The sequence below is a fragment of the Sabethes cyaneus genome, chromosome 2 (genome assembly GCF_943734655.1).
Source record: "Sabethes cyaneus chromosome 2, idSabCyanKW18_F2, whole genome shotgun sequence".
Lineage (NCBI taxonomy): Eukaryota > Metazoa > Arthropoda > Insecta > Diptera > Culicidae > Sabethes > Sabethes cyaneus.
Genome location: NC_071354.1, coordinates 168,437,348 through 168,454,163, shown reverse-complemented (window position 1 = coordinate 168,454,163; position 16,816 = coordinate 168,437,348). Strand labels below are relative to the sequence as shown.

Here is a 16,816-nt window from a genome sequence, read left to right as displayed (position 1 = left end):
GGTTGTAGTCCTCCGCTTTCTTCCTCTTTCAGTCCGGTCTTTCACGCTTCCAAGTTCCTCATATTTTTTCAATGTTTTTCGTACTCCTGCCTCACTAATTTCATACCTTCGAGCAATTTCTCTATTCGAGAAACCTTTCTTACGGTTTTTAACGATAAGTTTACGGATATCTTCACAAATTTGCTTTTTTGCCATCGTACCAGATAAAAACGCGCACCATTAATGAAAAATCAATCACAAACAATTTGTTTTGACACTTCGCTGCAGTGTGATGGTGAGGAAACAATTCGTATGCAGTCGGCGGCGTTGTGCAGTCATTATATTAGTAGTGCGTACTTTATTATGACCAACTAAAAACTGACTTTTTCTAGAACTATACAATAGCTTGATCAAAATAGCTAATATTTATATTTAACGATACATAAATCGTTTAAAGCATTGAAAATGCTACAATTTGGCCAAATATACCGAGTTCATATGTTTGACAATAAAAAAGATACCGCGTGTTATATAGTATGAGAGCGGGTGCGTACTTTATATTGTCCAGTACTGTATAGCCTTCTCGAGCGAGGATATTCTGCGTGGTTTGATAGTTGGCATCGTACCTTTCAGCCATATCCCGGATGGAGATGCCAGGATTGGATTTAACGTACCTTACAATCTGCCTTCTAAGGGGGGCTCTGTAGCCGCAAGGTTACCGAGTGTGCTTTGACAAGCGAATCTTAGTAGAATAAGGCCATTTGATGTCAAAGTGACTAGCATGGATTTATTCTCAGGCCCTTCACCACCCTTCCTTCATGCTGAATTCTATGTTATCCCGATATGGCCTATTGACAGTGCAAAAATGAGACCCTTAGTTGCGCCAGGGCTATGATTGGGGACAACACTGTCATGTGGAACGCGGTGGGTAAAGTAAAGTAAAGCTTTGAAGGAAGGGTACCCAATTACACACAAGCCCGCATAAAATTCAATCAGCATATAGCTCACTCAAAAGCGATTATAGCAAAAATAAATGCAGTGCCTAGATTCTCCTTATAACCTTTTAGTACTTTACACACTGTTGACTTTAGCCTTTTTAGCACTTTCACCAACTCGTTGTGACTGCATTGGACAAAAGATAGGAGTCACAACGACAACTTGTTAAGCATAGCTACCTATTACCCCCCCCCCCTTCCTTTCCACCCTTCCCCTTCATTCCCGGAAAAAATCCTTCTTCATTACTTTCCCTTACCGTCCCTTCATCAATTGTAGAATCATCGTTTCAAAAAAATATTAAAAATTTGATTGACCAACCTCGTGTCCAGTGCCTCTATGTTTCAAAGGTACATTAGTACCAGCGAGCCATATGCCCCCTTCCCTCTCACCCTTTCCGCTCTCCTTCACTCTAAATTTCCTTACTTTCTTCTACCGTCCCTTCGTCAATTGTAAAAGAACTACCGTTTCAAAAAATATTAAAAATTGATTGTCTAATTCAGAACGAGTCACAATTGCAGCCCTTCCTTCTGAATTATTAAATTTTCCGGCAATCACTATCTTTGTTGTTGCCAAATTACTCTTACGGTTACGGAAACTCAATTACTTTGAATCAAAATAAATTTGAATAATTTCTATTTTTTACTGTCATGATTTCCGAACGCACTATTTAACTACCGCCCAAGTGCGATCGAACACATACGAATTCGCACAGTTGGAGCAAAAGTTAGACACAGAGCTATCAGCAACGTTTATTATTTCATCCTTATTATAGTCACGCGCCATTCGTTCGATTTACTTTCTTGCTTTGTCTAGTCTCCCAAGCTTAATTGTTCCTCACCATTTCTCTTTGTGTACGCGAGTATGTCTGCGTGGATGTCGGGAAAACTACCTAGGGGACGACCGGTGCCAAATCCGGTGCAATATATATAGAGCAGCGGCGATTTTTCAAAGCAGTTGCCAGCATCTACAGTCGTTAGCTGGGTTTATTCGTATTCTAAATACAGCAAGTAACACTGTGCAGCTATTTTTTGTTCAACTTCACAAATGAGGCAAAAATCTTTGGTTAATAATTGGCTATCAATTGCTTGTACTGATGCCAACCGTAATCTGCACGTGACAAACAAAATGAATGTGTACCTAATTAATATATCAGAGAATGAAAATAAATGCATTAAAGATAATCAACTTTTACGTATGACTGATTTTGCGAGTTTTGGCAAACTTGTCGGTTTTAATTGCAGCTTACAGTTACTGTTACTGAGTACTGTGCTTCTGTCAATTACACCAATGCACGGTGGGGTAGATTGATACAGCACTCGGACAAAGTATCGTTAGTTTTGAAAGATTGTGACCTGTGATTCGGTTGTAAATATTGATAATCTTATACGCATTTGGTTTCTTTTTCAACTATAATATGTCATTAGGGTTACAGAATCCTTTTTTTAATTATTAGGCTTGGTGACCTTCAAATGACAACATTCGCCATTTCTTCTCTACGTCGTTTGTTTAAGTCAGGCAGTAAACCTTTACAATTTACAAATTGACGGATAGTCTGTAGGTAGGAGTTTTTATTACCCTGGGACTATGCTTATGCCAAACGGACTCAGACAGTGCACTTGAAAATCGAAGAATTGTCCGTACATACCAGACAAGAGAATTTCCGTTTGCTGCGTATGGCAATTTTTGTGTTCGCTGCAGTTTTGTTTATTTTTAAATAAAACATTATGTGTCCGGTTTAGTCGCTGGTTGTGTGGTTGGGCGCACACACGTTCGCTTTGTCTGTTTCCCATGACGAAACGCGGCCGCAAGATGTGGTCGAAGGCACTGTGTCGGCTGTGTTGAGTTCAATTCGTCGAGATGGCAAAATTTTCGTTATTCTGAACGTGTGAGAGCACATAATTTCGAACCCTTTTCGCCGGTACGGTTGGAGTCGGTCGTTTAGGTTTTATAAAATTGGCAGGTTCTTTCGATCTATCTCAAAAATAGCTTTGTATGTTTATTGACTAGGAATGGAAGCTTCTTTGTTTTGATGAGTTTCATTTTGTGGACCTTTGTTTTTTTTATATATTCAATTATAATCAATATAGGAAACTAACAATGCCAACTCGAACTTTTCTGTTGACATATAGAAGGAGGTCATTCAACATAACTATGCCTTTTATTTGACCGTTTCAGTTAGTCAACTCTAAATTGGCTTGTTTTTTTTTCACTACGAGTGTTACTGACGTAGTTTCGACGATTTACATCATTTACTTCATCTCTTTACTAACAATTGCTACATTGAAACTGCAGCCTTGTTATGCTTAGTTATGTGATAAGATACGAATATGTTGCAACTAACAATTTAAGAAGAAGTGTCGTTACTAACGTATTTTTTTTCTTGAGCTCCATTAAGATGAATTCAATGATTCTTAAAAATACACGAAAACTGCCATGTTTTTTGCAGTTACACACCGATGTGATTGACGCAGGTTCGGAGAAGCTTTGAAATATTAATACATATTAATGCATAAAACAAACGATATGAAAACAAATTGAGTTGATTGACATTGGTTCATAAATTTTCTAGTATATTTCTAAGAATTGCATAAGCAATAAACTTTGTTATCAAGCGATAATCAACCATGTTGTTCAACTAGCAAACGTATCAGATAAGCTTTTCCAGGGAATGGGGTTCACCAACTGTGCTGCATGATGCTCAGCGCTACCGTGCTTTCGCTTGATTACTGAGCATCATAAAGTTCAGGAAAGAAAACCAAAAATTGGAAAAGGCATGATAAGAAGAGAAAAAAAGGTTTCGACCATACTACACCATTTCACGAGTGAATTCACGGAGTTCTATTGCCAAGGACAACCATACCCAATGTTCACTCGCTTGATTAGGTAATGGAAAATTTCAGCTCGCTCACTCGGCGGTTATCACGTGATTGCCGTCGAAAGCTTTAGCCGCTCTGATTGCGAGAGTTATAAACAATGCCGTCTCTCGTACGTAGGATTTTTAACCGGCGCGACGGTACGGGAAGCTTGGCTGATAAGACTTACTTAGCATCCTTATGTGTATTTGCTGAATGAACATAACCATAAAGGGCACCTAAACTGAATTTTGTGAATAAGCAAAATATACATGACTTCAAATGACTTCTAAGCTCTTATATATAATATTTCCAGTTATAGTGAACTTGTTTTTTTTTTAATTTTCATCATCAAATGTCTTCTAGATGATAAATTTAAGCAATACATAATCTACGAGGGAGTAAAGGTAAATGGCTTTTTAAGAATAAAATGAAGTGCAGGGCAAGAGAATGTTAGAGATTTTTTTATTTATTTCAATTTGGGTCTTTATACCGCTGATATATTTTTGAAGATAGCATATGTTATTGATTATTAATTTTCGGATAGCTCTAATTACATTTTTGCTTGCATATATGTAGTACTGCAAGACGAATTTATTTTCACGACTCTGGCCATATTGAGTTGAATCTTCTAGTCATAATGTGCAAGAAGGCACATTTTTTCCCATTAAGAGCTAGTTTGAACCGTACCTGTACGACTTACCACATCTTCCCCTATTCGGTTCGATGTGACACTCGTAAACATTGGGTAACATAAATATAATTTACTAATAGGTATATTTATGATTTTTAAATTTTTTGAGTCCAATTTGTGATACATGACCTGTTTGTCAATATAGTTTTGAAATATTGAATTTATTCAATAATTTATCAGGTTATTTTCGCATAGTTTTTTATCTACTTAGTTAACCATCTACTTCGTAATCCGTTCGCAATAGGTACGCATTTTCCTGTACTACAAATTCAGTTTTCTCTCCGACGACGACTGGCGTCGTTTATCGGGGCAGTGCCAACCACATTCCGCCATTATCGCGGCCGTATCACCCCCAGCCGTACAGTAACTGGCTGGCACCACGGTATCGCGTCATCGGGTGAGTGCGTAGTGCATGCAATCCTCTGCGGTCGTCTCAGTTGTCCAAGGTTACACGCAACTGTATGGGTGTTTGTTTATCATCAGCGCTCAGGCTGGTGCATCTGATTCCGACCGAGCCGCCCTGTGTTGACAAGTGATACAATGAAATGAAGTGATAACGCTGAAAACTTCTATCGTTTTTTACATACTTGGCAATAGCTTTTCTACTAAGTATGTCGTTTTGTAACATTTTAAAAGATACATTGCTGCATTTCACAATTGAATTTTTCTTTTAACGTAAGTTGCTATATTAAAACGTTCTCGAATTGGGATAACGCGTCCTTATAAAGAATTAATACAACCAAGAATCTTAACTACTAAAGGATACTGTAAAAGGTGCTTGACATATAAATTTATTTCTTCCAAATTTTTCTGTTCTGATGTATCTTACGTCATCAGGAATAAAGCGTTATAAAATAGCATGTAAATAGTGTTAAATTGCCAATTATTGAATTCGTTCTACCAACGCAACGTGGCAAGGACTTTAGGTATAAAACACCATTGTCCGGTTCATTTATCACTAAATCAATTTCAAAGATGGCTTCACTAAGCTTTTTGAAAAAATCTCGAAAACCACTTACAAATACCACAAATTGGATTTAGAGGCCACAAATTAACCGCAAATAATGGTGAAAAAAATTTCAAATAAATTTTTTTTTGTCAGCCATCTTGAGATATGCTTTCCTGCGTCGGGTTTTAGGTAAGTTCTATATAGTATAGGGTAGAGGATCCATATTTCGCCAGGAGTCATATTTCGCCAGTGGTATTTTCAAATTGTACGTAATACCTGATTAGTAACAAGTCAAAGGTATTAATTATTTTTGGTAGTACATTACCTTATTGTTACCAATTCGACTGATAATTTCTTTCAAGTCTACTAAAAATATGTAAAAAGGCTTTGGATTCATCGAACTGGCGAAATATGGAGCCTCTACCCTAGTATAAGTTTCTCCATACTTACCGATTTTGATCACCGCAGACTTTGATACTTTGCGATTTTCGCTAATTCGTGCAGCGGTAACTTCTCGGAGCACCATTTGTGCAGAATTAATCTGTGTTTCGACATGCTAATCCGACCCATGCTCTCAAAATTTTCACTTATTTTGACATTTATCACTTGTTTTGCAAAAATGAGCCTTTCGTATACACAGTGAAATAGTTTTCATAATTTTTCGTTAAGAATAAATCTTGTACCATTGAAATACTTGACAAGCGAGCTCGAAACCTCACAATTAGTTTGAATTCAGTTCCGTGGAACTTTCTTGCTGATTAGTAGTCTGTATCAAATATATGTAGAAATAAATGCTTTAGCAAGTATTGTGAGTACCTCATGGATACTAAACGCTATAAGGACGCTACACCTAGTGGCTGACTTCTGTAATTGGCCCGCGCTGCATGAAGCTGCTGCAAGTTCCAACTCACACCTTTCGTTTAAATACGGCAAGTGCACGTATGTCTTCCCTAAAAAATGTAGAGGTCTACCGCTCTAGTTAGCGCTTTGTACATCGTCAGCTTTGCGCGGCGGCGAATGCTCCTTTGATCGAAGCGTCTTGCGGAGGGAAAAGTAGGTTCGATTTCCAGCCTGAATGCGTCGTTGAATCTCCTTAGTCGTATTATTGCCGGCAGTGACCAGAGATCCCATGATGAGATGAGATTATCCCATGATGAGTACATAAAGTCATCCATTTAACTAAAACTCTGTTGAGCAAATATCAACTTTTGTGTCTATAAATAACAAAAAGCAAAGAGGCATAATTTGAGCCTATAAATAACTCAACCCACCAGATGATGGAGTTGGAAGATACGTCGCTCGCTTAATAAGGGGGTTGTGCAGTCTCCTTTTGTCCAGCGCATCTATGGTCTATGGTTCAAAGGTACATTAGTACCAGCGAGCCACATACCCTGGCGGGTGTTGTGGGTTCGAATCCGGTTATAATCTGAGATTATAGCTTGGTTCGACCCATGTACCTTCCAGCATTGGACAAAAGGTAGGAATCACAACGACTACTTGAGCGTAGCTACTAAGAACCCCCCCCCCCCCCCCCCCCACCTCTCACCTTTCCGCTCTTTCTCCTCCACTCTAAAATTTCGTCACTTTCTTCTACCGTCCCTCCATCAATTGTAAGAAACTACCGTTTCAAAAAATACTAAATATCAACTTGCATATCAAAATGACAAATCTTCAATAACAGCAGTATACACGGTTGTGAGAAAATTTGAAGTCAACAAAATCCTTCCTTGACATAGAAGGCGCATTTGATAATTCATGTCATAATTCAATCATTACGGCTATGATGAAACATGACTTCGATATATCCATCATTCACTGGATTAGCGAAATGTTATTAAAAGAGAGCTATCAGCAAACCTTGGAAGTTTATCTATCAGCGTTAGAGCAGTGAAATAGTGCCCACAAGGAGACGTAATATCACCTTTATTGTGGTCTTTAATAGTTAATGATCGTTGACAGCCCTAGGCTTCGAAATAATTGGCTTCGCAAATGATATAATCATAATCGTTCGTGGAAAATTTGATTCTATCATCGCTGAACGAATGCAAATTGCTTTAAATTTTATTTTATCATGGTGTTATAGGCAGGGCCTCAAAATTAATGCCATTAAACTGCTATCGTACCATTTACCCGGAAGAAAAATTTTACACTGAATAACATAAGACTGAAAGGAACACTTTTTAAATTTTCAGATACTGTCAAATATCTTGGAGTGTTTCTTAACAGAAAACTTAACTGGAACACACATCTAGTGCAAGCAGAAAACAAAGCTACAAATGGTCTATCAATATGTAAAAGAACTTGGTAAGCAGTGGGGACTGAAGCCGAAGATGATATGCTGGATCTATTCGGCTATAGGCCGAAAAGGCTACAAAGACTTCAAAGGCTAGTCACTCTCTCAATAACAGTTGCAATAACCAATGAGAAGTACACTATCGAAGGCCTTGGATGCTTTACTCTATATGCTTCATTGCAGTTTATATAATTAGAAGCTGATGATCAATAGAAATATGAACCTCCTTGAAGGTGATTTAACAAATCATCTCAGTATTTTAAAAAACTATTAGTATTGATCCTCTTTTAATCGATAATGAGGAATGGATGAAAAAAAATTACAATTTTAATCGAAAAGTTCGTGTATTTGAGCCTAAGTATGATTCTTGGGAACATGGTGGTCCCGAACCCGCCCAGGATCATCGACGGTTCTAGGTCACTCTGGTGAAATTGATGAAAATGAAAGAGCTCATGTGCTTGCAAATTTAAATAACACTTTCATTGCTAGGCAGTCGAATCGATTTATCTCTCCCCAAGCATTTCTATGACTCGCAAAATTCTGGAGCTTTCAAAGAAAGATCTAAGTATTTACACTGGTCTTATAATAAAACATTGTTCGAGCCGCTATCGTCTGAAGCTTATAGGCTTCAAGATGATATATGTCGCTTCTGCGGCATAGAAAAAGAAAACTCGGAACACCTCTTATGCCGAATTCCGGTAATTTTTAGTAAAAGATTAGGGTTTTTCGACATAGTCGACAGTTCGACATAGACATTTCCGGAGTGTATCACCGGACTGGACAAATACTATTAATCAACTATAATAAAAAGGGGGATATTTCACAATAGATTAAAAAAATAGTCGCAGTGATAAAAATACCCAACATGGAAAAAATAGCATTCAATGCGTATTGTGGGATATAAAGATTGTAATTGTTGACATTTGTAACAGATACACTATAATCTGTATTACAAACAAAATCTTCAAAAAGTGCAGTTTTACATCTTATTTGGCAAGCTTCATGTATCTAGAAAGGTGTTTAAACTGAAGATAATCCCTTGTCTTGTCATTTGAAGTATAAGTTCATTGAACGCAACGCTGCATATAAAAACCTAATATACATGAACAGCATTTGATGGAAATTTTATCGACATACCATGCATTAGAAAACCTCAATAATAAAAATGTAATTGATTCGTGCCACAACGGAACACGTTGTGAAGTACAGTTTATATTAATTCCTGAAGTTCCATGATTGCATTTTTCACCTCACCTCTTGCTACTTTTAATTGCACGGACTAATTTATGTCCAATCCAAATCTGGCAACATGAAGTTAAGTGATTTTGATATTGCGAAGCTTCCCATTCGAAAGAGATGGCCAAGGCTGTATAATACCAGTCCTCATTTTTTTTTATTTATTTTTTTTCGACTAACAGAACGGTTTGGCATTTAACTTTTCGTTAACTGGCCGTGAGGTGGCATGCATTAAATCAAACACGCTTTCGCCTGCTGGACTAGACTCAGACCACAACTGCATGCCTGCTGCTTGGTTTGCTGAACTGCGCTGAGCTGAGCGCCGTTGTTGTTTGGATTGGGCGAGGTTGACTGCTGCGGCAGTGCACGGCAACAACGCAATCCCGCTTTATGGCTGACCAAGACCAAGACCGTGCTAACTGGCCAACCAAAGCCGACGACGGGGGGAAGGTTGGTCATATTTAGCTTGGTGGTTGATGTTGCTTTCCGTCTGTTTTAGCTTTCTCGGGTGGTGCAATATGAGTGCTCGAACATATGCAGTTTAATTGAACTAGTTCCTCTCCGGACTAAAATTTACGGATGAGTTTTTGCGATTCACAACAGGGCAGAATTTCATGTCTCAAATGTATATAAAAATAAAAGATTGAATTGAAATAAAACTCTGAGGGAACGCATCCATTGAATTTATGTGCGGCACTTTATAATATACTTTATTTTAGGAATTTTTCGTCAAACAGACCTTCTTTTGTGTATCGAATAAATTTATTTTAATTTTTGTGGATTTATGTGAAGTAGCAGGTGCACGAAGCGAGCATACTACTTAGTTATTCTGATATCAATAACGTGGCTGAAGGCAGGTTTTATTTTAAACGAAACGTTCAGCTCTGCAATATAAACTCTTTTGACTGCATTTTATTTCTTATTTTAGAGCAGAATGAATCAAAGGATATATGTTGAAAAATTCATCAGGTGGAGTTAGAGACTAATTTTTTTTGTTTCCGAAGAATGTCGAACACAGTCATGTTACCGGTATTATAAATCTGATGTTCAACTCACATATTTATAGTCGCAGTATGATATCTGATCACTTTGAGAGCACCTTGATTAGTCTGTGCCGGTATCGTTGTGTCCTCAACCTATGATTTTGTGTTGCTTATTAATAAAGCTAGCTAGCTATACATTATGCAAATTTATCAAAAGCGGCTGTTCGACAGACAGAAAGTCTGGTAGAAAAAATGTGGTTTGAATCTTGCTCAGGTGTTTTTTCGCAATCTGTCTGGTAACTACAAAGTATAAAGTATAAATGGACCATTGCCAATTAGCGATTTCCTCTTTCATTTTCTGTAACTTGGAAAATTTTCGGGTACCGTAGGTTTAGGTTGTTAGCCTAAGGTCACTATTTCTCTGATTCGAGAACGTAGCTGGAAGTGGATCGGATACACCTTAAAGAAATGAGTGAACGAGATCTGCAGAGAAGCACTCGACTGAAATCCATAAGGACTACTGTGAAATAGAGGCACACTCAGAGGCTGTTGGTGACGTAGAATAACCAACGACATCCGGGTTGTTGATGAGAACCTGTGCTAACAGGTAAAAGCGGTTAACCGTCGGTAGGGGAGATCTCTCATTTCATGTCTTTGTTTTGCCGGACCGGCGGACATGGACTAATAAGTAACTAACTTGCCAGTTAACATTTATCAACATACTTCAGGCACAAACATAAAGCTTCTTCGGTCAGGTTTTACCTAAAAAAATTGTACATTCTGTGAGTAATATGGGCGGCTTGCTGTTCTATACGATAGTAACCTGGCTGGGCATTTTGTATGTGAACATAATCAATAGACTTATGAACGAAAATCTAATCGAATGGTCAGCAAAGAACATTTACTCGACTTATATAATTTGACGATTTTGCTCGTCCAGACAGTGACTGATCAATCAAGTAATTTACATAATAAGGCTCATAACCTTTTCTTTTAATGTAATATAATATGCTAACGCAGTGAATTCTTGAAAATCTTCTTGGAAAATGACGATTCAATGAATCTATCATTTTTTTTGTCAATAGCTAAGTCAGTTGCGCAGCATATACCGCAGAGAGAATTCCACGGAATCAAGTGGAGCCAGAAACGATACCTAATGCCATTCAACCTTTTGAAATTATGGGGAAGGAAGAAGGCGTGGACCTTCCGTATCAAACACTTCATATATCATATATTTGCAATGTTTGAGAGTATCTTTACTAATAAAAGTTAAGTGAATCTCCGAATCCTCAGTGATGAACCAATGGCATCTAGTCCAGAAGCCAGGTTGCAATAGGCTCCAAGTCTATTTCTCTTTTTGAAATGAGGTTAAACACACCAACCACCACCGACCAATTTTAGTTTAAATAATATGCAGATAATACATGCAAATTATGTCATGTGGTTTAACCCCTCTAAGGTCTACATCATTTTTAGCGCCGCAAAATTCACTAAAATGTCCATAACTTTTTTATTTTTCAATATTTTTTCACCAAATTTGGGAAGTTTGCCGAGTATATTTTCTATTTTCATAATATCTATAGATTATGACCATATTCCATATGGTCCCGGAGTTATTCCGGAGTTCCTTGGGGGACCGAGATATGGCTTTTTTAGATAAAGTTGCCAAATATCTAAAATTTGTTTGAAATCTGTAGATTTTTGAAAATATATCATCGACTGTGGACATATCAGTTACTTTGCCGCAGTTATGAGCCATGCTGCGCGCCATCCGGATCTGGGGGGACACTATAAATCCGGAGCCGGTTCCCGTAACGGGACATTTCAGCTTTAGTAAAGCATGTCGTGTCGTATATCAAAAACATCAGCATTCGATAAAATAGCGATTGGCGATCATCTCATGTCTTTCAGAGGCCATATGGCCGATTCCAGGTCCCGGACAAGTTCCTCCAAAATCCGTTCCGTGCTTGAATCAGAAAAGAAACCCTCCCGGGACCCGGAACCGGTCATACGGCCTCTGAGAGACATGAGATGATCACCAATCGCTATTTTGTCGAATGCTGATGTTTTTTGATAGGCAACACGACATGCTTTACTGAAGCTGAAATGTCCCGTTACGGGAACCGGTTCCGGATTTATAGTGTCCCCCTGGATCCGGATAGCGCGCACCATGGCTCATAACTGCGGCAAAGTAACTGATATGTCCACAATCGATGATATGTTTTCAAAAATCAACAGATTTCAAACAAATTTTAGAAATTTGGCAACTTTATCTTAGAAAGCCATATCTCGGTCCCCCAAGGAACTCCGGAATAACTCCGAAACCATATGAGATATGGCCGTTATCTATAGATATTATGAAAATAGAAAATATTTTCGGCAAAATTCCCAAATTTGGTGAAAAAATATTAAAAGATAAAAAAGTTATGGCCGTTTTAGTGAATTTTACGGTGCAAAAAACGATGTAGACCTTAGAGGGGTTAATGATTTGAGCCTATAACTACAGGAACCGGACCCACACGAAACCGTACTATGTACCTAGTTTGTGGATACTCAATTACAAATTAGAGTTTTTCCAAGCATGATCACGTAGCGGCTTGGGATGGCCAGATCTATGTTGGGCGCTTCTTCCTATTTGCCTTCCTCATTTCATACCCTAATAAGAGTCGTAGTGTTTTATTGATAAAAAATTCACGATTGCGTTTTTTTGCTGTTTTTGAGTTATAAGTTCTATTCCCCTGAACATCATCCTTCTTCAAAAATTCGTATTTCAGGAATCAAGCAATTTAGGAAAAATATTTGGTAAAACGCCTCCCAATTGGCCCCGAGGTACGATGCTGGCCTAATAAGCCAGTCGTCGTATGTTCGAATCCCGACTGGGAGAGGCTGTTAGAGTCAATAGGATCGTAGCAACTGGCCCTGCAATTGTCCTGCACTGCAACAGCTGGCTGCGAAGTCAGTCGTATAAAAACCGAAGGCCAAGTTTCGATAACGGAATGTAGCACCTAGGCTTTCCTATTTGGTAAAACTGTAATCTACCTTTTGAAAATTTTTCAAAATATTTTTTTGTGTTCATCGAATTGCAATCTATTTGTTTATATAAAAGTAAGCGTGAGTCTGTATATTGGTATGTTCCGCCATAACTCCAGAACACCTTGGCCGTTCTCCACCAAACTTGGCACACATGTTTCTTGACATAAGTGAATCGGCATTGGAGGGTTAACAAAAGGGAAAACCTTACACGGGAAGGAGTTCCAAATAATAAAAGGGGTTGCGTTTCTCTTCCATTTAGACCGACTGCAGTTGTGCAAGTAACTGTGAGAAAAGAAGGGAGTTCCACCGAAAAGGGATATACGAAATAAAACCTTTGTTTTATTTCCGTTATAGGGATTTTGGTAAAACAAACTGATGGATAATTAGTTACGTGACAGAAGGGGGAGCTGATTGTGACTATGCATGTATGTTCCGCCATAACTCCGGAACGTCTGGACGGTTCTCCATCAAACGCAGGGGGATAGACAAAAGAGTTTCTCTTGCATTTGGAACGTTAACAGTTGTACAAGTGGTTGGTTTTCTGAGGGGGGAATAGGGTGGCCATTAACATGGGGGAGGTTCAAAAGTGTAAAAAAGGTTTTGTGTCAATTTACAGGGATTACCGAGAGGAAGACAGAGTTACAATTGGCTGGGTGGCAACAGGGGGGGACTGACAAAGGGAGTAGACACATTCAAATGAAGAAAAAAGGTTTTGTTTCTTTCATTTTATGAATATTTTCATTACAATAACAGATGTACAAGTAACTGATAGACAAAGGGGCCCCGAGTGAGATCGGGCAATCAGCTAATCTTTTAATAATTTCAGGATCAAAACTGTTTTTTGTTTTCTTTGACGTCTAGTGGTGCTATGCAAAATTTTGTGAATTTTTTTTTCAAGTGATATTTTTCGGGCTTATTAAAAAATTTCACATTACTTTTTCATAAAAAAATAACATATTTGAAAAAAGAATCGTAGTGTGCATATGACATATTTAAGTATGCACAAAGAAAATTTCAATGCCAAGCGATCGAAGAAGGAACGCAAAACTTTGAACGCGTGTTTCTCTAAACCGTGTTTTCAAAGACACAAGACTTCGGCTAAATCGCATCACTTTAAATTTTGACACAAGTGTTCTAAGGATATATTCTACAGATTAATCGAATGTTTTTCCTAAACGATTAATATTTCTTATTTTATGGACAATCTAAGAGCAAATTTTATGCCAAAAATCGTTTTTTTATGTTTAACAAACCGCCATTTCGTCCAAAATGATTCCATTGCTACTGTAAGATGTATGCAAATTTTCACTTTAATCAGTTAAAGAGTTTTCTTTAGAAAAATCCACTTTTTTAAGCTTTATAGGCCTTAAATGAATCATCAAATTCTTGTCATTTGAAATAATCATCAGTTTCATTTAAAGATGGCCTGAAAGTTTTTGTTTTGAGCACAAAATAAATTTCAAGAAAAGCTCGCATATGCATATTGCATCAGTTGAAATATTATTACTTTATACGTTCAGTTTGGAACTAAACTTTTTCTAGGATGCGCATATGTAACAATCGTGCATTGCATCGACCCTTTTGCTTGCTGCCTTTTGTTGAATAGCATTGAAAACGCGTGGCCCTGCATCATCTGGTATCTAATACCATGCCGCAAAAAGCACATCAATATGCGACATAAAGACAAGACCCAAGCACCAGTACAAACAGAAGCAGCTCTACTAAACAGAAGAAAATCGATTTCGTGCTGCGCATTCCGAGAAATGTCAAGCAACATTTCACATTGCCGCGGAGCTTCTGGTTAACATATTATGGAAGCTTTTAGTATCCAACTCGTTCACAGCATTCAAGTCGTGCCGAAGTGGAATGCGCCTGTTTAGAGGAAGTTTTTCAAAGCACCGCGTCAGCCAATCATCCGGTTATGATTTCAAACTCTGTACGGTTACTACAATGTTGCAGTCGTTGATATTTATCGTCGTATTTAGCGCATCTCAGTGGGTACGATTAGGCCGCTTGGCTGGTCAAGTTTTGTGAGACTGACAACTTCGATTGCCATTTCGATTAAACAAGTTTTCAATCGGCCCGTTCAAAATCATACTGAACGTTTCAAGAGGGGCATGAATTGTACATATTTCAAAGATTTCAGCAAGGTTATGTCACACAGCACTACGAATATATATTTTTTCTTTCTTTTCATTCATGCGGTGTCTGTTCTCGAGCTGCAGCCATGCGCACAATCCTCTTTCGATAGTGTCTCGTCACTCAATTGATTAAAATAACTATCAAATGCTTCTAAATATTGCTTACCATTTTGGAGTTTGAATTAACTGTGTACCGAATAAAGTCAGTTAAGATAAAGCACATAGGTACGTTTTTATCATATTCTGGAATTGAAAATATTGAATTTCTGTAATTTTTTTTCGCCGAAGGTCCAGTTACTCATTTACAGGAAAATGAATATACATGTACCTTACCGTAAGAACAAATAACTGACCCTTTTCTTTTATTTCCTTCCAGGAGGTTATGTGCTAATGAATGGGGATGCTGGAAAAATGCCCACAGCCGCCACGGTTTATCCAACGGGTGCCGAAGCCATCATTACCGGTGGAATGGCTGGACTAACGTTGGTTGGGCCACATCCTCCACAAGCCACACATATTACACTGGGACCGGCCGGTGTAGTTCCGGGTATGACGGCCGTTCCTGCGGCCGTTGCTGTTGCCACCGATTATACCGGTATGAACGGATCTATCAACACAGCCAACAACAATAACACAAGCAGTACTAATAGCAACAGCAGTAGTAATAGCAACATTATACTATCGAATGAACCAGTCGCCGGCGATTACTATGCGGTCACCACCCAAACAACAGACAATAGTGCTTCACTTCCCACTTCTACGGTTACCACAAACAATAACAATAGCAATCAGTGCAGTATAATTACGAGCAACAACAATAACATTAGCAACAATGTTAGCAGCAGCACACAGACAACGGTTGGTGGTGGCGGTGGATCGGCTATGGGCAGTGTTGTCCATGGTGGTAACGCAGGAGGTGCTATCGCCGCAGCTAATGTGACCACAATCACCAGTGATACTGGCAATACCGAATACAGTGGTATGCCTTTAGAGCAGCTGAAGCAACAGCTACAAACGCAGCTCGATTACTATTTTTCGAGGTATGTATATCCTTTGTTCAGCACCTACTGTACAATCTCACTGTTATAGGCAGCCATCAACTTTTTTAAGTTTCAAACATGAATTATTGATTTCTGAAAATTTCAAAATCAGTTTTTATGCTTAAAACAAAAGATATGTGTATGAAAATTTTTCATTGTGTTCTTTGCGTCTATCAGAACATATCTTTTGTTTTGAGCATAACAGCTGGTTTTGAAATCACAGGAATCAATGATTCGTGTTTCAACCTTATTTCAATGATCCGTCATTTCTTTTCCCTACACACAGTTACAGATTTCTTTATCCTACTGACTACGTAAAAACTACTAACTAGTATCATTAGTCGATTATTTTTTATAAAATCAGCTAAACTGTGCCCATATACCTACTGTGGTGTTTGAAGTAGCTGTTGTGCAATCTGTTTGTTACTTCATCACTTAGGAATGTGTCACCAGGCTTTTCGAACAAGTGTAATGACAGAGTTAGGTCTGTTTCTCCCAGAGGAGGGCTGTCGTCGTGCACACTGAATGCATATCTGGGTGCCTATTTATTATCGCACCGCTCGTTTGACAAGACCTCACCGGGCGGTGTCTTAGTTTAGAAACAGTGTGCCTAGTGGAAG

General features: G+C 38.3%; 1 protein-coding gene across 10 annotated transcripts in view; it reads left to right on the top strand.

Moving 5' to 3' along the window:
• Positions 1–16,816, top strand: part of LOC128738253 (la-related protein Larp4B) — a 71,480-nt gene that overhangs the window by 40,101 nt on the left and 14,563 nt on the right. For all 10 annotated transcript variants that reach the window (XM_053833250.1, XM_053833249.1, XM_053833251.1 and 7 more), the window contains one exon: positions 15,533–16,196. In XM_053833250.1, coding sequence (XP_053689225.1) covers positions 15,533–16,196 — 664 coding nt within the window. The remainder of the gene's footprint in view (positions 1–15,532; positions 16,197–16,816) is intronic.